Below are 23007 nucleotides of genomic sequence, written 5' to 3'. Positions count from 1 at the left end.
CTCTTTTACATGTTTTCTGGGGCTGCTTTTCCGCCACCAGGCAGAGCAGAATGGCTGCAACAAAGACCATGCTGCCTGAAAAGCCACCCCCTATATAACTCTCTGGCCCTTCACAGAAAAGGCTGCCAACCCCTGCTATGGGGCTTGTTCTTGTAACCTGCAATCTTTGATGTAGAGTCACTCTGTGACATTCATCTAAGACTGACGTTTGGGCTTCAGCACAGTTAGGGTCTGTATCTAATTTTGCCAAGTGGGTTGAAGGCATCCCTGAGTCCAAGCTGAGCTTCACTATCTGGCTGTCAGCCAAAAGCTCAGTATCTTGAAGGCTGCTATCAGCATTGTCCACAATTCTAACTCTAGTTTATAAGGCTTTCATTGTTTTTTGGGGGGGAGGGGTTGGGAGGGTAGGAGGGCTTTGAAGACCACCCCAACCTCTGCAAAAATCATCAGTGCTACAAAAACTTGCTCTGTGCAGAACCTGACTGCACTGTAGGCTGGGGAAGGAGTATTGACATCATTCAGTATCTCACAATTCTGAGCATGGAACACTGGGGTCTAGCATTTTTGAATCATAAAATGGGGGGACTGTCACATAAATAATTCTCATCTACACATGTATGTGTACAGGGGGAATTCTATTACAGTAGAAATAAACCAACTCAGACTTCATCCGCTGGACAGGTGAGTGCCTTGTGCTCAGAGGCTGTACTTGGAAAAGCAGTATGAATCTGCCTAACATAGGCTCCTGACACTCCCCACTCATTTCTTCCAATGGACCGAACACCAGAATTGGGGCAGCGTGAGGGGCAGGGCAAAGGTCCTATCTCCCCCAACTGCAGCCTCCAATACAGCACAGAGACTCTGTCCATCTCATTCAGTGATACACCCTCAGTCTCTGACAGAACAGAGGTCCTTATAAGCATTGAACATAAGTTATAAAGACAGTGCTGTCTTCTGGGAACTATAAGGTAAAAGCTACCTCTTCCTACCTGCTAAAAATTCTCCCTCAGTTTTAATAGGACAGAACAGTCAGAGTGTGAGGAGCCAAGCATAAAACTAGACCATTTAGCCTATAATCAAGAATCTGTCAAAACATACATGCTTTTCTCTCCCCACAGAAACAAGTCTTCAAAAACCTTTGTTTTAAAGGGATATCACCAATTTAAAATAATTTAGCTCACAGTCACATTTTGAACCTACTTTTAAAAACCACTTGCATATATACCTATTGCTGTGTAACAAATTATCCTACAATTTAGTCACTTAAAATGACAATAACCACACATTACTATTCATAATTTCTGCTCTCCAGGAACTTTGGAGAGGCTAGTAAGTAACCTATACACAAAGCTGGCAAGTTGGTGCTGACACAGCTGAGAAGCACCACAGTCGTCCCCATCTGGCTTCTCCATAGTGTCTTTACAATGTTTCCCGCTGAGTGAGGAACCCAGGAGACCCAGGAAGAAGCTGAACTGTCTTCTGGGACCAAGCCCTGGAGCCCTATGCCATCACTTCTGCCATATCCTACTGTTACACAGACCACATGAAGGAGTGACCAGAAGTAGGAGTTCTGGGGGTCACTTTGGAGGCTGGCCAACACACACATAAATATGATAGTAACAGATACAGAACAAAACAAGTGAAGCAATAGGCCACAGATCCTGTAAGTCACAGATAGTCCCAAGAATAAAGCAGGCTTTCTCACTCCAGATCTTCCCGGAATGTCACACTATGGGTCACTGTGCACCAATTCACAGACAAAATTAGGTTTCCATGCCTATCAGGTAGTAAGACAAATTTCAGAATTTATAAAACAACTTAGAATAGAAACAAAGCAATAAATATGTAAGAATAAAACAGAGAACTATCTAAAATAGAATTGGGAAGGATTTTTGAACATAAAAACAATGGAAGATGAATTAACTTTTATGACAAAAATATTAAACATCTATAAATCAAAAATGAGGATAAAAAATCAAGAGGCAAATGATTAACAGAGGTGAGAAGAGCTTTTTTTTAAAAGATTTTATTTTTATTTTTTATTTTTTTTTTATTTTTAGAGAGGGAAGGGAGGGAGATAGAGAGACAGAGAGAGAAACATCAATGTGCGGTTGCTGGGGGTTATGGCCTGCAACCCAGGCATGTACCCTGGCTGGGAATCGAACCTGGGACACTTTGGTTCCCAGCCCGCGCTCAATCCACTGAGCTACGCCAGCCAGGGCTCGAGAAGAGCTTTTATAGTAAGAAAAAAGGAACCAAGAGAAAAATGTGCAAAGAATAAGTTAATCATGAATGATGAAAGAAAAATGAAAAACAAACATTTGATTTTATTAATATTGAAAAATGCTTTGATAAAAAATCTTCATAATGTTTATCTGCTAGTGTGGCAAATATTAGTGTGGACACTCTCATATGCCACATGTGTACAGATTAGGAGGACCTTTTTTTTTTTTTAAACAAATGTACTTTTTCTTTTCTTTTTTAAAGATTTTATTTATTTATTTTTAGGGAGGGAAGGGAGGAAGATATAGATAGATAGATAGATAGAGAGAGAGAGAGAGAGAGAGAGAGAGAGAGAAACATCAATGTGCAGTTGCTGGGGGGTTCTGGCCTGCAGCCCAGGAATGTACCCTGGCTGGGAATCGAACCTAGGACACTTTGGTTCCCAGCCCACGCTCAATCCACTTAGCTACACCAGCCAGGGCAGGAGGACCTTTGAGGAAGGACAGCCAGGCACAGCCAGAGGCTTACAACTGCCCATTCCCTTTGACCTAATAATTTCTAGCCTAAAAATCTTTCTAAATAAGAAAAATGCACTTATATCACTGAATATAAAAATATCATTTGTTCTAAACCTCAGCTTTAAAATGTCTTAGTTTGTGCTGATTATAAGTAAATTTTTAAAAAGATAACTGGAGACTTAGTAAACTAAACAAATAACTAGTATCAGCTAAGTAAATAAGGCTAAAACAAATTTTTAAATAAAATTAAATTTGACTATGCTCTGTCCTCCAGCATAAAGGACACAATTCTCTGATGTTTCGCTACTTCAATGTAAGAGAGAAATTTCAAGTTTAAGTGAGCTTAATGAATTTCAACATGTTTTTCCTTGGTACAAACTAAGTCAGTTCTTCTGCCACCATAAAAATTTCACTATAACCCAGTGTCTGAACTCTAGCCGTTCCACTCCTCTTCAGAGTGTTTGAAGTGGCTCCCCAGCAGTCTCAAAATTAAAATACAAAATGCAGCTCTGTATACATGCCAGTGTAGGGACTTAGAGCAGTAGGGACTTACTGCTCTTACACCTTTCACCCATGAACAGAGTAAGCAAGATTCTCTCCTTGCCCTAGCTCAAGCCAGGCTCCTCTGAGCCCTCTTCTCGAACAGGCCTCCACTTGGTGCACAAATAATTAAGAGATATGAACAAATACTAGCAGAGTTTCTACCAACTCCAGGCTGTTAGCATCCCCATGATAACCCTAGCACCATTCAAACCACCTTCTGGAGAAAGCTCAGGGCTGGCAAAGAACTGACTGCTCATTCCAGTCCACACCCGTGATAGGCCCAAACATCCTTTATTAGGGCTTTATTACAAAGGGCTTAATGGCAAGGGTGAATCCCTCCTCTGTCCTGAGATGAATCTGTACCTCCTACAATTCAGGTGTTCTTCTCATGGACTCAGAAGCCACTGCCCAGACATGTTGTCATCAGGAAGGCCAGGGCCTCTGTCTCCCTATCTCTGTGGGAGGACAAAATTCCAACTATGGGACAGAGTTGGCTAAACTGCACTTACACCAATCAACCATTTCTGCAGTTTCACTTTTCTGACTCATCCTAATTCCACTTGCCCCTCCCTACTTCCTTGTTTTCCCTTTGAAATGAACAGTAAGTTCTGCACAAAGTGGACCCCCCCACCCCCGCCCTTCGCCTTACTGCAATTGTCAAGTACTGATTAAAATCTGTCCTTACCAATTCAACTAGTGTGTCTCGCTTTAATTATCTTTGATAATACATGAAGTTTTCATTTGCAATTTAAGAACTAGTAGAGTTGAGAGGGAAATATATATCTCAGACATTAGTGTCTGTCTAATCATGGTGACAAAAATTAAAAATACCACACATATCTGCAGAGCCAATTAAAGAACTTCCATAATTCAGAATGGTGTTCATGTGATCTGAACATATAACAAGGTTCACAGAGGTACAGATGAAGGCTTAAACCCACCAGTGTTCTTAGACAATATATCAGAGGGCTGTCTAAGCAAAGGCTCTGGACACCAGAGACTTATCCAGGCTTATTCCTGAAGCAAGTGATGGTGCAGGACAGAAGCTCACTGGGATTGAAAGTGAAGAGGGAGAGAGTCTTAAGCTACACGGGAATTTTCAAGGGAAATACAGATGTTTTATGTTGGGTCAGAAATTAGCCTCATACATTTGAAGTGGAACAATGACCTTGACAACTGCAAATACATTTTTTATCCTCCATGAGAACATGCTTATTGATTTTAGAGAGATAGGAATGAAGGGGAAGAGAGAGGGAGAGAAACATCAATTGGTTGCCTCCTGCACTCATTCCCAAACCAGGGACCAAACTCTCAACCAAGATATGTGCCCTAACTGGAAATCGAACCTGCAACCTTTCAGTTTATGGGAAGATACTTCCAACCAACTGACCACACCAGCCAAGGCTGAAAATAGATTTTTTTTTTCCTTTTTTAGTACTTTTTGTTTCTTTTTATTTTAATCATTGCAAATACATTTTGATATGTGAGGCTGCTGAGTTCGTATCACGGGGTGGGGGGTGAGGGGTGATCAGAAACTGTGTACTCTTTATTTTTTCTGTTTCTTCCTAAAACTCAATCAATGTTTATTTAATGAAGAAACATCCTTTATCTAAGGAAGTTAAAATACAATTAATCTTATAGGCTTCTAACTTTTCTCAAGTTATCAGAGCATGTAACAGGTAGAAGACATAACTTCTGGGAAGACAGGAAGCTTTGAACCAAGCATATCAAAAACATCCCAAAACAACACAATTTTATTTTAACAAATCATAAGTAATTAGAAATAAGAAGATAAGCTTTATAGGCTGTTAACTAATGGAAAAATAAAGGTAAACATCAACTAAGTTCTGATTAAAAGATTGCAGAGGTCAAAAGAATAAATTATTAAGTTGCATGAAAAAACTTAAGAGCTTAGGTGAAGGAAATAAGAACTATTATAAATGGAATGTCTTGGGAAAAACTAGAAACATAATGGTAAATATCAAAACTTAAAAACAACATTGGAGGCAACAAAGAAAGGAGTTACCAGCAAAACAGACCAAGCAAACATATAACAGAGATGTTACACCCAAGAAAAAAGACACCATGATTATATAATATGAATTCGGAGCCTAAAGAAATACAAGCAATAAATGGCAAGAATCACAATGGGAGAGAAACTTAGAAAGGTCTAAATTTAGAATTTTTCCTAAAACAAAGCACAGATTTCATACTAGCAATTAATAAAGCACACTGAGGACTTCCAGAATTGACCCTTAGAATATTGTAAAAAATTAAAATTCCACAAAAGAAAGACAAAATAAGCAAGCAAAAAGAAAGAAAAGCTGTTTAAAAAAACAGGAATAAATTCTGATTTTGAAACTCAAACATAGTAAAAAAAAGTTGCAGGCTGCATGGGTCCAGTATGGTAGCCACTAGTACCCACATGTGGCTATTTACATTAAAATTAATTTAAATAAAATAAAATTTAAAATTAAGCTCTTTAGTTACACTAACCACATTTCAAATGCTCAACTGTTCCATGTGGCTAGTGACTATCATATTGGATAGCATAAATATATAACACAGCCACCATCACAAAGTTCTATTGAACAGCAACTTCTAGAAAATTGTGCTAATGAAGTTACCTTTTCATTCTGAAGACATCATAAAAATAAGTAAATTACATAAAAATCTAACACATCAAAAGAATGTGTAAATAAAATTCAACAGCACTGGGATCACATAAGAATAAATTTAAGATTAGAAATCAAGGTTCTAGTCAGGACAAGTGGCAATGGAAGGCATAGTCTGTTATTATACTGTCATTTTGTTACTCCCTTCTGTACTCTTCATAAGATTCTTTGTATTTCATCTTTACTTAAGTGGTTCTAATACAAATATTGGTCCCATATAGGACAAAAATCTTACAGAGAGCATCACTACTAATGAAAAAAATGAGATAAGAAAAGCCATTTTAGGTAAATACAACAACCATAAAAAAATAGTTTAGGATGAGAGAAATCTGGATCATTATCTATAGGAAAAAAACTCCATCCCTATTAACAGAAAGATATTCAAAGTTTCTTCTGTTACAGAAAGTTATTACAATTAATTTGTTTTATGTTTTTACTTGTGAAATTGTTTCATATATCCCCACCCTATTCCAAAAAGGATTTAGCCCACTTAAATAAATTTATGTTGAAAGATAAGGGTTTAGCCCTGGCTGGCATAGCTCAGTGGATTGAGCGCAGGCTGGTAACCAAAGTGTCCCAGGTTCGATTCCCAGCCAGGGTACATTCCTGGGTTGCGGGCCATGGCCCCCAGCAACCACACATTGATGTTTCGCGCTCTCTCTCTCTCTCTGTCTCCCTCCCTTCCCTCTCTGAAAATAAATAAAATCTTAAAAAAAAAAAAAAAGATAAGGGTTTAGAAAAAGTTATATTCCAATAGTATTTAGACAAAGATACTGAGTCCACCCCAGAGCCTGCATGCCAAGTCACTGTCAAGACAAAGGGTGGGGGCTGCTAAGTAAGTAAAACAGCCAAATTCATCCATGATCAGAAAAATTAGGCCCTGGCTGGCGTAGCGCAATGGACTGAGTGCAGGCTGTGAACCAAAGTGTCACAGGTTCGATTCCCAGTCAGGGCACATGCCTGGGTTGCAGGCCACGGCCCCTAGCAATTGCACATTGATGTTTCTCTCTCATTTTCTCCCTCCCTTCCCTCTCTAAAAATAAATAAATAAAATCTAAAAAAATTAAAAGAAAAAAAACAAAAAAGAAAAAAAACAAAAAGAAAATTAGTACCATGAAAAACCTGGGCAGCAACAGAAGGAAATTAACTTATGTGTATTTTTATAGCCTTCTCCATAATTTCATGTATATTAAAGAATTAAACATAAAAGCACACTAAATACATGCATAATTACTGAAAATACTAAGAAGCTGATAGGACAGCACACTCAGAAGATAATGAGAAGGCAAGCTCGCACAAAGCAGGCCAAGTCCTGAGCTGTAAGCAGGAAATCAGACAAACCAAATTAATAGTTTACAAGGTGTGGAAACCAGGAGTTGGACCTGATCTTGTAGCCAAGTGGTTTTCAAACTGGTTTGAGAAACAGGGTTCCACAGAAGTTAATTCAGGAACTGTTGCAGGTATAAGAGCAAGGGCATGTGAGTATGTGAGTGTGCGCATGCATGTGCTTGTGTGTCCAATGTTGCTCTGTGTTTCATATACAGTCAGATTTCACTGTAAGATTTCATCCGAACTTATTCAAATCTTTGGCTGTTGATAGTGGAAAGCACTGAAAAGCATAGATGAGTAAAATAGTCTCTACTTTCAAGCTGATTATGAATTCCATTGCTGTGATTCACAGTTTTATAAACGTCATCTTCAATTTCTATAACAACAGTCCCTACTGTGACCACGCCATGTCCCTGCATACTAAAACTACCCCGGAATATCAAGGCCCCACGAATATTCCTCTGGTTCCAGTTACCTCCTCCATATTGTAATCCATCTCTGAGGACTTTATCCTGTCTGCTATTCATTCATACCACCAATGTTTTTAAGTGTCTTGCCAGAAACTACACTGGCACTCTACAGGCACATTAGATCCAAGTGCTGTTCTCTGTCTAGTTTACTCCCTCTCAGAACATTCCTCTCCAACTTCATCCCTAAAAACCTATTTTCTGTAAAGAAGCATGGAACACAGAGTGCAGAACACCCTCGCACTGGAGCACTCAGTACACGCAGATTCTATTCATGCAAGTGACAATTAACTATCGAACATATTCTGAATATAACACCTCAAAAACATAATACCTTTTTATTAATAACTTGTACCCCTAGACCAGTAAGTAAATTCTCATTTGACAGTGGGGACAGATGAATATGAAAACACTAGTTGTCATGTTTTCATTGGTTGCTTCTTTTTAGAAATAAATCCCACAACACCCTCCAAACTGAACTAGAGCTCATTCAACTGATTCCTAACTAAAACCTAAGTGCTAAGCTGAGGCTGAATGAAAGGCAGCCAAGAATTTGATAAATTAAAAGTGTATTTTTATTCTGTAAGGCTGTCTGTTAGTCATATTAATTTTCTATTACTTCTGATCAAAATCAAGCACCGAGGAATCAGAAACACTGTGCTACAGTCATAACTCTACAAGTATTTGTATTCTTGAGCAAGTCATGAATGACCAGCATCATTTTGTAAATTTGTAGATGGAGAAGGCTACAGTAAATATTTCTCATTTCAAAGAACACTATAATTACAGACAATAACTGACATTTTCACTGATAAATACACAACTATACTTTTATTTTTGGGTTTCAGGATACTTTCAAAGTGTCTTAAATAAATTTTAAACAAAGGTTAGAACAAAAAACTTACACTTTCTGTTGTGTGTTAACAGAGCCTGTTTCAGATCTATTGTTGCTCTTCCTAATAAAGCATCTGCTTTCAAAGTGTGATGACTCCAAACACGAAATTCCAATGTGGTCTGAGGGGTCACATTTCTGTAGGGATGAAATTATAACAAAAATATAGAACAATATACCATTATTCTAACTGCTAATTCCTATTAGTGCATTTACTTCAATTATTTTTTAAAACCATGATTCAGTTTATTTGAGGAAAAATGTTGTATGTACAACAAACTATTTGAGTCATTAGGATTTTTAACAGCTAGGTAAGAATTTTTGTAGTCAGTGAACCAAAACACCAGCAATACATAAATGATATGAGATTTCATCATACTTATTTCCATTTGAAAAAATTTCTAAAGATTTAAGATAATTGATGGCATTGATTATAACACACAAATTTATAACACTGTATTTCAGAAATACCAAAATTAAGAATAATTCATTTGCTGTTGTTATTTATTTTTATAAGACGGAAAGAGAAAATATGGCTACCTGGAAATAATTTACTCTATAAAGCAAAAGCAAGGATTATTATGCCTCCTCTGTCAAGGGAATGAAATTAACTGACAATTTTTCTTATCTACTTTTAAATCAGGGGTATCAAACTCATTTTCACTGGGGGCTACATCAGCCTCACGGTTGCCTTCAAGGGGCCAAATGTAATTTCAACTCCTTAACAGTTAAGGAGTAGTTACATTTATACAGTCCTAAAATTATTTCATCCCTTGAAGGCAACTGTGAGGCTGATGCAGCCCCCAGTGAAAATGAGTTTGACACCCCTGATTTAAACGGTCTATTCATAATGGAAACTGGCAGTCACTATTACGAAGTTTTCCTATAATAATTATTTTAAAAAATTACAAGAAGCATATTTCCTTTTGAAGATTTTTCATTTTTTTATGAAGTACTTACATGGTTAGCTGTTCATCCCATTTTGGGTTAGAAGAACTATTGGATTTTGCTGTTTTCTTAATTTCTCCATCTACTACTACTTCTGTATATATTGCTGTTCCAAACCAGTTCTTTTTTCTTTTTAGTTTGGCACTAGAAACTAACAGAAATATGATAATCATGAGTGAATATATGAAGCCAGAAAGCAGTATAATAAATCAATAAAAATTGAACTGTGCAGCTTTTACAACTCAAACTCTTTCCATTAAAAAATAAAAATAAAACACTATTACAAAATATAATGCCTAAGAACCATTTGAAATAAAATTCAAAAACATTTTTGATTCCCTGGCTGGGTGGATTGAATGCTAGCCTATGAAACAAAGGATGCCAGTTCAATTCCCAGGCACGGTACATGCCTGGTTGCTGGCCAGGTCCCCATTAGGGTGCACACACAAAAGGCAACCACACATTGATGTTTCCCTCCTCTTTCTCCCTCTCTGCCCCTCTCTCTAATGATATATTTTACAACTTTTTAGAAAAAGAACTCATTTCTGAATTAAAATTCAAAAATTCAAAAAGTGTTATTGGAATATAATTCACATACCAAATAGTTCACTTGTTTCAAGCATACAATTCAATTTGCCTGTACAACCATACCACAATAGATTTTTAAAAATAGTCACTGCCCATAAAAGACACCCCATACCATTAATGGTCACCTCCCTCCTTCCTTCCAATACCTCTCAATTCCCCCGTCCCAGTTTTAGGGAACTACAGTTGATCCTTCAACAATACAAGTTTAAATTTGGACATGTCTACTTATCCATAGCTTTTTCTTTTTAACATATTTTATTGATTATGCTATTACAGTTGTCCCATTTACCCCCCTCACTCCCCTCCCCCTGGCACACCCCCTCCCACCCACTTTACCCCCCTGTAGTTCATGTCCATGTGTCGTAAGTTCTTTAGCTTTTACATTTCCCAATTATTCTTGCCCTCCCCCTATTTCTACCTACTGTCTATGCTACTTCTTCTCTGTTACCTTTCCCCCACCCTCCTCCTTCCACTCCCCTGTTGCTATCCCTCCATGTGATCTCTATTTCTGTGATCTGTTCCTGCTCTAGTTGTTGCTTAGTTTGTTTTTTAGGTGTGGTTGTTAATAACTGTGAGTTTGCTATCTTTTTACTGTACATGTTTTTATCTCCTTTTTCTTAGATAAATCCCTTTAACATTTCATATAATAAGGGCTTGGTGATGATGAACTCCTTTAACTTGACCTTATCTGAGGAGCACTTTATCTGCCCTTCCATTCTAAGTGAAGCTTTACTGGAATAGAGCAATCTTGAATGTAGGTCCTTGCCTTTCATGACTTGGAATACTTCTTTCCAGCCCCTTCTTGCCAGAAAGGTCCCTTTTGATAAATCAGCTGACAGTCTAATGGGATCTCCTTTGTAGGTGACTGTCCCCTTATCTCTTGATGTTTCTAGAATTCTCTCCTTCATTTTAATCTTGGCTAATGTAATTACAATGTGCCTTGGTGTGTTCCTCTTTGGGTCCAACTTCTTTGGGACTCTCTGAGCTTCCTGGACTTCTTGGAAGTCTATTTCCTTTGCCAGACTGGGGAAGTTCTTTATTATTTGTTCAAATAACTTTTCCAGTTGTTGCTCTTCCTCGTCTCCTTCTGGTACCCCTATAATTCGGATGTTGGAATGTTTCAAGATGTCCTGAAGGTTCCTAAGCCTTTCCTCATTTTTTTGAATTCTTATTTCTTCATTCTTTTCTGATTGCATGTTTTTTTCTTCCTTCTAGTCCCCTCCATTGATTTGAGACCCAGTTTTCTTTCCATCACTATTGGTTCCCTGTGCATTTTTCTTCATTTGACTTAGTGTAGCCTTCATTTTTTAATCTAATTTGCAACCATAATCAATTCTGTGAGCATCCTGATCACCAGTACTTTGAACTGTGTACCTGATAGATTGTCTATCTCTTGGTTGCTTAAAAGTATTGGCTCTGGGGTTTTGATTTGTTCTTGTGTTTGAGCCTTTTGTTTTGTTTTGTTTTGGTCTGGTCACTGCTGTTACATAGTGAAGGGTGAAGCCTTAGGTGTTCACCAGGGTGGGGCAACCCAGTTGCTTGGACTGTGATCCTGTATATGGGGGCAGGGTCAGAGAAGGAACAATGGCACTTGCTCCAATCTCAGTTGGATTTCAGTCCCCTCTGCTGCTTCCCACAAGCAAACTGGGCCCTTCTGATGCTGTTCCTGGATGGGGGGTCTTGTGTGCATTTTAGGACCCTGTGGGTCTCTCCAATGAACTCTCCTACGAGGCTGGGAGTCTCTCCTGGCACGTCATCCTCCACAACTGTTTTCAATCAGTGCTTTTAGCCTTTATTTCCCAGTGCTGGGGCCCTGGGTTGTGTGGTCTGTCTTGCTGCCCATTTTCACCAGGTTTATCTGCGCGCAAATGTGTGGCTGCAGCCAGCCAGCTGCCTTGTGTGCCTCATTGGGTCTCCTCATTGCCTCCCCACACTTGTGCCTGGAATCTGCCACCGCGGTCTGCCAGCCGCCGCCTGTATCCTGTGCATCAGGGTCTGCCAGCCACCGCTTTTTCCTGCCGTGACCCCTCTCCACAGGCTGCCAAGTCTGCCTCTCTTACCGGTCTGGATGAATGGCTGTCAGGACTTCCGTACAGTTCAACTTTGTCTGTTCTGGTTGTTTTTTTGTTTCTAAATTTTTGTTGTTCTTAATTTTGGTTGTGTGAGGAGGCACAGTGTGTCCATCTACACCTACATCTTGGCCGGACCATAGTTGTTTTTTTTTTCAATAAACACATAAAGTACTGTAAATGTATTTTCTCTCCCTGGTGATTTTAACTTTCTTCTCTCTAGCTTACTGTTGTAGGAATATAGTATATAATACAAATGGCATACAAAATATGTGTTAAACTGTGGTAAGGTTCTGGTCTATCGTTGGCTATGAGTAAAGTTTTTGGGAAGTCAAAGCTATGTTTAGATTTTCAACTATGCAGATGATCAGTGCTCACAACCCTCAAATTTGTCAAGGATTAACTATAGTAACCTTTTTTCTTATTTTCTTTTTTTTAAATTTTTTTAAACTATTATTCAAGTACACCTGTCTCTATTTCCCCTGAGTACTCTCCCCAACCCAGCCATCGCTACCTCTCACCATCAATCCTACCCCTCCTTGGCTTTGTCCATGTTTCCTTTACATGTGTTCCTGAAAACCCTTCCCCCTTCCCCCATCATTATCCCCCACCTACCCCTCTCATTACAGTCAATTTGTTAATTTCAATGAATCTGGTTATATTTTAATTGCTTGTTTGTTTTGCTGAGTAGGTTCCACTTATAGTGAGATCACATGGTAATTATATTTCACCACCTGGCTTACTTCACTTAGCATAATGCTTTCCAGACCCACCCATGCTCTCACAAAGGGAAGGAGGCTCCATCTACCTTTCTACTACATAATATTATATCGTGTAAATGTACCACAATTTTTGATCCACGAATTTACTAATGTGCTCTTAGGCTGCTTCCAGCACTTGGTTATTGTCAATTGTATTGCTATGAACATTGGGGTGCATAGGTTCTTCTGAACTGATGTTTCTGGATTTTTAAGAGTATAGTTCCAGCAGTGAAACTGCTGGGTCAAAAGGCAGTACCATTTTTAGTTTTCTGAAGAAATTCCATACTGTTTTCCATAGTGGCTGCACCAGTCTGCATTCCCACCAACAGTGTACCAGGGTTCCCTTTTCTCCACAATCTTACCAGCATTTGTTGTTTGTTGATTTGGTTATGATGGCCATTTTAAGTGGTGTGAAGTGGTATCTCACTGTGCTTTTAATTTGCATCTCCCTGATGGCTAGTGATGCTGAACATCCTTTCATATGTCTCTGGACCCTCTGTATGTCCCCCTAGAAGTGTCTGTTCAGGTGCTTTGGCCATTTTTAAATTGGACTGTTTGCCTTCCTGGAGTGGAGGCGTGTGAGTGCTTTTTATATTTTGGAGATCAAACCCTTGTCTGAGGTATCATTGGCAAATATGTTTTCCCATACAATTGGTTCCCTTTTCATTCTGCTGATGTCTTCTTTAGTCATGGAGGAGCTTTTAATTTAGATGAAGTCTCATTTGTTTATTCACTTCTTTATACTCTTTGCTCTAGGGGACATACTGGTGAAAACATTGCTGCATGGAATATCTGAGACTTTCCTACCTATGTTCTCTAGGACTTTCATGGTGTCACGACTTATATTTAAGTCTTTTATCCACCTTGAATTTATTTTTGTGTATGGTGTAAGTTGGTGGGCAAGTTTTATTTTTTTGCATGTAGTTGTCTAGATCACCGAACACCACTTGTTGAAGATGTGAAGACGCAATTTTTACTACATTTTATGCTTCTGCCTCCTTGGTCAAATGTTAATTGACCATAGAGACACGGGTTTATTTCTGGGTTCTCTAGTCTGTTCCACTAATCTCTGTGTCTCTTCTCATGTCAGTTCCAGGCTGTTTTCATTACAATGGCCTTATAATACAATTTGATGTCAGGTATTGTGTTCACTCCTAAATTTTTGTTGTCCTTAATTTATTCTTCCTCAAAATTGCTGTGGCTATTTGGGGTTGTTCATGATTCCCCAAATTTTTGAAATGTTTGTTCTGTATCTGTGAAATATGTCATTGGTATTTTAACAGAGATAGCATTGAAATCCATAACTTTCTTTGGGTAGTATGGACGCTTTGACGTTAATCTTCCAATCCATGAACATGGTATATGCTTCCATTTGTTTGTGTCTTCCTTAATTTCTTTCTTCAGGGTTGTGTAGTTTTCTGAGTACAGGACTTTTATCTCCTTGGTTAGGTTTTATTCCTAGGTTTTCCTTAGGTGTTTCTTGTTCACTTTGTATCCTGCTGTTTTTCCAAATTCACTTATTAGGTTGAGTAGTTTTTTTGTGAAATCTATAGGATTGTCTGTGTACAGTATCATGTAATCTGCAAATAACAAGTTTTGCTTCCTCCTTTCCAATTTGGATATGTTTTATTTCTTTTTCTTGTCTGATCACTGTGGCTAGGAATTCCAATACTATTTTGAATAGAAGTGGTGAAAGCCGACATACCTGTCTTGTTCCTGATCTTTGCGGGAAAGCTTTTAGCTTTTACCCATGGAGTATGATGTTGGCTGTAGGTCTTTCATATATGGCCTTTATTATTTTGAGGTATGCTCCCTCTACTCCCACTTTGCTGAGTGTTTTTATTTAAAAAGGCACTGCACCTTATCAAATGCTTTTTCTGCACCTATTCAGGTGATTTTTGCATTTCCATTTGTTTATGTGGTGCATTACGATTATTGATTTGTGAGTATTGTACCATCTTTGCATCCCTGAAATGAATCCCACTTGATCATGGTGTATGATCTTTTTAACGTATTGCTGGATGTGGTTTGTCAGTCTTTTGCTGAGGATTTAGTGTCTCTGTTCAACAATGGTATTACCTGTAGGTTTCCTTCTTTGTTGTGTCTGTCTGGTTTTGGGATTAGGATAATGCTGGCCTCATAAAAAGAGTTTGAGAATCTTCCCTCTTCTTGGATTTTTTGGAATAGACTGTGAAGGATAGGACTTAATTCTTCCTTAAATGTTTTTAAAATTCTCAAGTGAAACCATCTGATCCAGGGCTTTTGTGTGCCAGGAGTTTTTTGATTACTGCTTTGAGGCTGTCAGCTATTATTGGTGTCTTTAGGCTTTCTGCTTCTTCTTCATTGAGTTTTGGAAGATTATGCTTTTCTAAAAATTGTCCGTTTCACCTAGGTTTTCAACTTTCTTGTCACATATTCTTCATAGTAATTTCTTACATTTTTTTTGTATTTCTGTGTTAGCAGCTGTAATCTCTCCTATTTCATTTCTGATTCTGATTATTTGGGTCCTCCCTCTTTTTTTCCTGATGAGTCTGCTTAAATGCTTGTCAATTTTGCTTATCTTTTCAAAGAGCCAGCTCCTGGATTTATTGATCCTCATAATTGTTCTTTTAGTCTCTATGTTGTTTGATTCTGCTCTGATCTTGGTTATTTCCTTCATTCTACTTGCTCTGGGATGGCTTTGTGGTTGTTCCATCAGTTCTTGTTGATGAAGGGTTAGGTTGTTTATTTGAAATGTTTCTATCTTTTGTAGGTGGGCCTGTGTAGCTATGAACTTCCCTCTCGGGATTGCCTTTGCTGTGTCCCATAGGTTTTGGACTGTTGTGTATTCCTTTTCATTTGTTTCCAGGAAGTTTTTAATTTCTTCCTTGATCTCACTGTTTACTATTCGAAGTTAAATAACAAGTTATTCAGTCCCCACATATTTGACTGTTTTTGAATTTTTTCTTTGAGGTTGGTTTCTGGTTTCAGGCCCTTGTGGTCTGAGAAAATGCCTGTTACAATATCAATATTCTTGAATCTGTTGAAGCTTGTTTTTTGGCCTATCATGTAGTCTATCTTTGAAAATGTCCACATGCATTTGAAAACAATGTGTATTTTGCTTCTTTGCACCAAAAGCTTGACACATTATCAGTCAAGTTCATTTGATCTAAGTCATTGTTCAATGCTGCAATATCCTTGTTGATATATTGTTCAGAAGACATATCCATTGTTAACAGTGGGGTGTTAAATCCCCTAGTGTAAGTGTTTTGCTGTCTCCATCTTTATTGAAGTCCTTCAAGATTTTCCTTATATATTTGGGTGCTCCTATGTTGGGTACATATATATTTACAATGTTTATGTCTTGACAGATTCTTCCCTTGAGTATTATGAAGTGTTCTTCTGGGTCTCTTTTTACGGCCCTTGTTTTAAAGTCTATTTTGTCTGATGTAAGTATTGCTACCTTGGCTTTTGTTTCCTGTTCATCTGCTTGGAATATTTGTTTCCAGCTCTTCCCTTTCAGTCTGTATAGGTCTTTTGTTCTGAGGTGGGTCCTTTGTGGTCAGCCTATGTGTAAGTCACGTTTTGAGTAAGCCATTAAGCTACTCAGTATCTTTTGATTGGAGCATTTAATCCATTTTAAGATTACTGATAGGTACTTATTAATCACCATTTTACTACCTTTGTAAATATATTCCTCTCTCTCACTCTCACGTTTTTTTCTCCCTTTTCTTAAAGCAGTCCCTTTAGCATATCTTGTAGTGCTGGTTTGTTGGAGGTGTATTCTTTCAACCTCCTTTTGTCTGGGAAACTCCTTATTTCACCTTCCATTTTAATTGAAAGCTTTGTTGGATAGCATAGTCTTGGTTGAAGGCCTTTGTTTTTCATTACTTGTAGCATTTCCTGCCATTCCCTTCTGGCTTGCAGTGCTTCTGTTGAGAAGTCAGCTGCTGGTCTTATTGCAGCTCCCTTGTATGTTACTTCCTGTTTCTCCCTTGCTGCCTTTAAGATTCTCTCCATCTTGGAATTTTGCCATCTTAATTATGTTCCTTGAAGTGCCTCTTTGGTTTCCTCTTGATTGGGACTCTGTGTTTCCTGGGTTTGTGTGACTTTCTCTCTCATCAAATTAGGGAAGTTTTCCATCATTACTTTTTCAAACAGGTTTTCTATTCCTTGCTCCTCTTCTCCTTCTGGTATCTCTATTATATAGATATTATTAGGTTTCATATTGTCTTGCAGTTCCCTTAACCCGTTTGGTCTTTTTGAGTCCTTTTCCTTATCTTGCTTTTTCTAGGAGATTTTTTCTTCCTTGTCCTCCAGCTTGCTGTTTCAATCCTCTGCTTCATTAGCCTGTTTGATTCCTTCTATTGTGTTCTTCAATTCAGAAATTGTATTCTTCATTTCTTCTCTGCTGTTGTTGATAGTTTCCATTTCCTTTTTCATGTTGTTATAGTTTGCAGTAAATTCCTCATTATTTCCCTGCAATTTTTGGTAATTCTCAGTGAGCTCAGTGAGCTTTCTTATAAGCTTTGTTTGAAGTTAATATCTGATAGTTGACTCATCTCTATTTTGTTCAGTATTTTTTTCTGAGGATTCCTCATTTCCGCTCGTTTTAGGTTTGTCTTCCCATCGTTTGTGAGACTCTTCTTGTTTGCCTCTGCTTCTTAAATTGATCTCTTATGAATCCTTGAGTTTTTAGTGTGAACTACTGTAGGAAACCTGTGAGATTCAGTGGTGCAGTCTCTTTGGTCTCCTGAACTTGATGGTCTTGGGATGCCATTTATGTTGACTCTCTTGATGAAAGTGGATTTTGATTGTTGTTGGGTCATTCTTTGGTGGGTCCTTCCCTCCTGCTGGTTGATTGAGGGTCACTCCACCTACCACATGTTGTATGTTGTTGTGCAGGTGCTGCCAGAACAAAACCACCAAGCTTGGGGAACAATCCGACATCTGCAAAAATATCCTCTCCCCCTACAATCTCAGTATCAACTGCAAATGAACCAGTATTAATAAGAGTGTTAAGAAATAAGACTATTATAAGAAAGGAGAGAAATAAACTATAGTATAAATTCTAGTGACTTAATATGCACAATCTTGCTGGACAAGAAATGAATGTTAAAAAACTATTCAGGAAAGAAAATATTGCTAATCACGGAGAAGACCAGAGTGGGCTTTGTCTTGGTAGCCTCTAGTATTTACCACTGGTTTTCTTTTCTGGATCTGCCTCTGGTGATGTCAGATGTTGACCCCATTAGACCTTAGGCAAGCTGCTGAGACTTTCAGGGATCTACTGTCTTTGGCTGTCTCCTTCAGTTGTTCAACTAGTCATATGCACTCAGTAGTGAGGCATAAGTCCCACATGGAGGGGCAGAATCCCTCTTGGGATTGGGGTTATCATTTTTCTTCAGGGTGCTGCTGCCCAGAAGGGAGTAATCTACCAAAGCACAATGCCTGCTGCTGTATGGGGGATGACTTAGCACTGGGATCCCAGTGTCTATTCCCTCAGCTCTCTCCCCAAAGCTTCTATCACCAGTCTCTCCTCAGGCATCTCTATCCCACTCTGCCCTGCCTTTTCCAGAGCCCTGGGAAGTGACAGCAAATGAAAATTTGTGTGCTGGCCCTTTAAACGGCACTTTATGTCTCCAGCCCTCCATCTCCGGCAGAGAGCAACCCTACCGCTTTTCACTGTCCATTGACATCTATGTACTTTTTGGGTTCTGGTGCTCTAGGCTGGGGGGGGTCCTAGCTTACTGTTTAGACCCCATTCTCCTCAGGCGGATCCAACCTGCCACTTAATTATCCCTATGGCACTGCTACCTGTGGGCATCCAGCCAGTCCTCTCGAGTGTCCACCACACTCCTTACCAGTTAGCACCGAGGTTGATTTTTCTGTCTGTCCAAGGTTATAAGACTTCTCTCTCGCTATTGTTCAGTTGTTTGTTCTGAGTGATTTCTCCACAATATAGTTGTAATTCCAGACTTAACCTTTCTTTTAATAGTTGTTTTTTCAATTGCAGTTGACATACAATATTATATTAGTTTCAGGTGTATGGCATAGTGATTACATATTTACATAACTTACAAATGATCACCCATCCAAACCATCACACTTATTACAATATTATTGACTATATTCCCTATATACTATATTCTACATCCCCATGAATATTTTTGTAACGAGCAATTTGCACATCTTAATCCCTTCCCCTTTTTCATTCAGTTTCCAATGATTCTGGCCTTCTGGAAACAATCAAAATGTTCTCTGTATCTAGGAGTTTGTGTCTATTTTGTTTGTTCGTTTGTTTTAAAGATGCCATATACCAGTGAAATCACATGGCTTTTGTCTTTCTCTGACCCCTTTTACTTAGCATAATACTCCCTATACCCATTCATGTTATTGCAGATGGAAAGATTCCATTCCTTTTTATAGATGAGTCTTATTCCATTGTATATATGATAATCACTGGACACTTCGACTGTTTCCATATCTTGGCTATTGCAAATGCTTCAATGAACATAGGAGTGCATATATCTTTTTGAATTAGTTTCTGGGTTTCTTCTGATAAATACCCTGAAGTATACTTGCTGGCTTCTTCTTTGTCTCATGTTATAACCTTTGTTTTAAAGTCTATTTTGTTTGACATAAATATTACTACTCAATTTTTTTTTTCATTTCCAAATGAAATGCCCTTTTCCATCTCTTTACTCTCAGTCTATCCTTCAGTCTATCTTTTGATCGGAAGTGGGTCTCTTGTAGGCAGCATATGTATAGGTCTTGTTTTCTTATCCATTCAGCCACCCTATGTCTTTTGACTGGAGCATTTAATCTATTTACATTTAAAGTAATTATTGATTGATATGTAGTTATTACCATTTTATTATTGATATTCCTATTCTTCCTCCCTCTCCTCCTCCTCTAACAATACTAGTTTGGAGGTGGTGATCTTCTTCAGATTTTTCTTATCTGGGAAGCTATCTACTTCTCCTTTGATTCTAAATGATAGCTTTCCTGGGTAGAGTAATCTTGGTTATAGGCCCTTGCTTTTTATCACTTTGACTGTTCTGTGCCAGTTCCTTCTTGACCTGCAAAGTTTCTGTTGAGAAATCAGCTGACAGTCTACGGGAACTGTTTCTCTTGCTGCTTTTAAGATTCTATGTCTTTAACCTTTGCCATTTTAATTATGATATGTTTTGGTGTGGGCCTCTTTAGGTTCATCTCATTTGGGACTCTCTGTACTTCCTGGGCATGTATGTTTATTTCCTTTACCAAGTTTAGGGAAGTTTTCAGGCACTATTTCTTCAAATAGGTTTTCAATCCCTTGCTCTCTCTTTTCATTCTGGCACCCCTATGATGCAAATGTTACACCTGATGTTGCCCCAAAGGTTCCTTGAACTACCTCATTTTCTTCGATTCTTTTTTCCCCCGTTTTGATTGGGTGTTTTCTGCCATCTTGATATCAGCACAAATTAAGCATTTGTGTTTTGTTTTGTAAGACTAAAGCATATTCTAGCTCTTCACTGAAAACTAGAATCTACTAACCTCACGATAATGAGTGCCATGGGCATTACACGGCATCTGCTTCTCACACTACCCGACTCCCACCCTCCTAAGGCAAATCTTATTTTTAATAGTCTAGGTACAGAGCTTATTATACACACTATTCCACACCCTGCTCTTTCACTCAACAATTCTATCTTAGAACTTGGCTCCTACTAATATACATATTCATTTCATTAATTTCATTGTCTGCCTAGAATTCCAATGCAATAGTCCACTTGCAATAGTCTTTTGCTATTACAATTTGTGTGTGTATATATATATATATACACATTTATATATAATTTGTGAATATATTTAATATTAAAAACTATACACATATATAACACATATTACAAACTTTATATATACATTTCTTAAAGAAAAATAATATGCAGACATGTACATTGTTCATACACAAATATAAACAATATTTAACTATCTGAATATACATTGTAATTATGAAAATGATACTTTACAAATTTAGACTACTGTTTATACAAATATCAATATCTGCAAAAAAACTTCTATAAGGAAAATATCTGGCATAATGACCACTCTTCCTTGAATCATGTATTCCAACTAACAAGAATGATCTGAAGTCCCCAGTTAAAACCAAGACTCTTTCACGCTCTTGTAAATGTTCCCTCTTCTTCTAATGCTCTCTGCTGCCATTCTAATTGGATATGAATTCCTGTTATTCCTATAGGAATTCAAGTGTTATCCTCTGTGAGTCCTTCTCTTACACATTCTGTACATTCATAGGCCACCTGCAATCCCAAGCAGACCTAAGACACCTTCCTCTAGGTTCTCACTGTATCCAGTTAATGGTCACTCTGCACAATAACTGTCCACACAAAACAAACCTGTTTCACCACTATATATTCCTGGAGAACTAGGGCCTGTCTTTTCATATATGTAATTCCACCTAACAAATATTTCCCCAATGACTGAATGAATAATATTTGCCCATTGATTTAATGGATGGCTAAATGAATGAAAGAAGGAAACAAGGCCTTCAGCTTCCTTCTCCATCCTAACAATCATTTAAGGACCAACTTAATGACACTAACTCTAGTATCCAAATTCTCCCATCAAAGAGGACAGATATATCTTCTCCACACCGAGTACAGGTTCTATATATACTTTATTTTTACTGAATAAATAAAATACCTTTAGAAGGTATCTACCATTGAGGCCTGCTGCAACAAATACTCTACAGTATGAATCTAAAAGAAAGCTTCATTTGGGAACCACTATTTTAAGTTATGAAAATAACTTACCAGTTACCTGTAACTGTAACCTTCCACTGTGATTATTACTAGTATCAGACCTTGGTGAAGCAGTGGCCATGTCCCACAATTCAGCTTAAACCTATAAAAAATTCAATTTATTCATGTGTTAAACAGGAGATTGTAATTTTCACTATGATTACCACTAGTAAAATCAATTAAGAAACCACACCTGATATAATATTTTCAACCCATCACACACCGATATATTAAGCTGTCCATCATTTAAAATTAAGACTTAGTACTATAAGCATTACACATGAATATGGCCAATAAACCATATGAGTCAATGTGAACAAAGTACTCCTGGTGATGTGTTGACTTATCTATTTATCACTTATTATAATATTTATGTATATAGGAAGGGGGACCCCAAAAAACCCCAAGAATTATTTTCCAGAGGACAGGCCACTTGTAGTACAGGCTTCCCCCGCTAGGCGAGTATTCTAGTAATACATCTGTACCAGTGCACCAGCTGGTGGTGTTGTGAGAAGTTACATTTAGCTTCAGTGAATTTTTTTTGAAGACCCTTTCAATACATTTGCCTGTTTCATGACAGATGATTTACAAGCGTACCTGCCTCCACCATGCTAAATGTTTGACAGTTTTGGACCAAAACTGGCATGACCCCATATCCTACCCTCCCTATTCACTAACTCTTACCCCCAGAAACACATTTTTTGTTTCCACAACGAAAAGTCCTCAAAGGGAAACATTTTGCTGATGTGGAAGAGGCGAAACAAAAAAAACGGAAGCACTACAAGGCATCAACATTGACAAGTTCGAAAACTGTTTTGAGCAGTGGACAAAATGTCTCAATAGATGTATTGCATCAAATGAAGAGTACTTTGAAGGTGATTGAAGTTTAAACATATAAGAATAAATTCACAATTTTTTATAAATAAATTCCAGTTTTAGGGGGTTTCTCTTTGAATGTATTATCTGAACTACCCGAATAGCTTGCTCCTTTACACTTTAATATTTAGTGTGTATTTCATAAGAATAAAAATATTCTCTTAAATGATGACAGTACAATGATCAAATTCAGAACTTAACTAGCATATTACTATTACCTAATATATGTTTTATTTCATCAACTGTCCTAACAAAAGCCCTTTATTGTTCATTTTTATTTTTATTTTTTATTTTTTTAAAGATTTTATTTATTTATTTTTAGAGAGGGAAGG

General features: G+C 37.9%; 1 protein-coding gene across 8 annotated transcripts in view; it reads right to left on the bottom strand.

Moving 5' to 3' along the window:
* WWP1 (WW domain containing E3 ubiquitin protein ligase 1) overlaps window positions 1–23007 on the bottom strand; it is a 120783-nt gene that overhangs the window by 57818 nt on the left and 39958 nt on the right. For 7 of the 8 annotated variants that reach the window (XM_036031082.1, XM_036031079.1, XM_028517794.2 and 4 more), the window contains 3 exons: window positions 21812–21902; window positions 9608–9746; window positions 8661–8785 (listed from right to left, as the gene is read on the bottom strand). In XM_036031082.1, the coding sequence (XP_035886975.1) occupies window positions 8661–8785; window positions 9608–9746; window positions 21812–21881 (334 nt within the window). In that variant the 5' untranslated portion in view covers window positions 21882–21902. Of the gene's footprint in view, window positions 1–8660; window positions 8786–9607; window positions 9747–21811; window positions 21903–23007 lie in introns of those variants that run through there. The other variant, XM_036031086.1, reaches the window with a different exon arrangement.

The sequence above is a fragment of the Phyllostomus discolor genome, chromosome 7, assembly GCF_004126475.2.
Source record: "Phyllostomus discolor isolate MPI-MPIP mPhyDis1 chromosome 7, mPhyDis1.pri.v3, whole genome shotgun sequence".
Taxonomy (NCBI): Eukaryota; Metazoa; Chordata; class Mammalia; order Chiroptera; family Phyllostomidae; genus Phyllostomus; species Phyllostomus discolor.
Note: the sequence above shows the minus strand (reverse complement) of the source record. Positions and strands in the feature narration are given on the sequence as shown.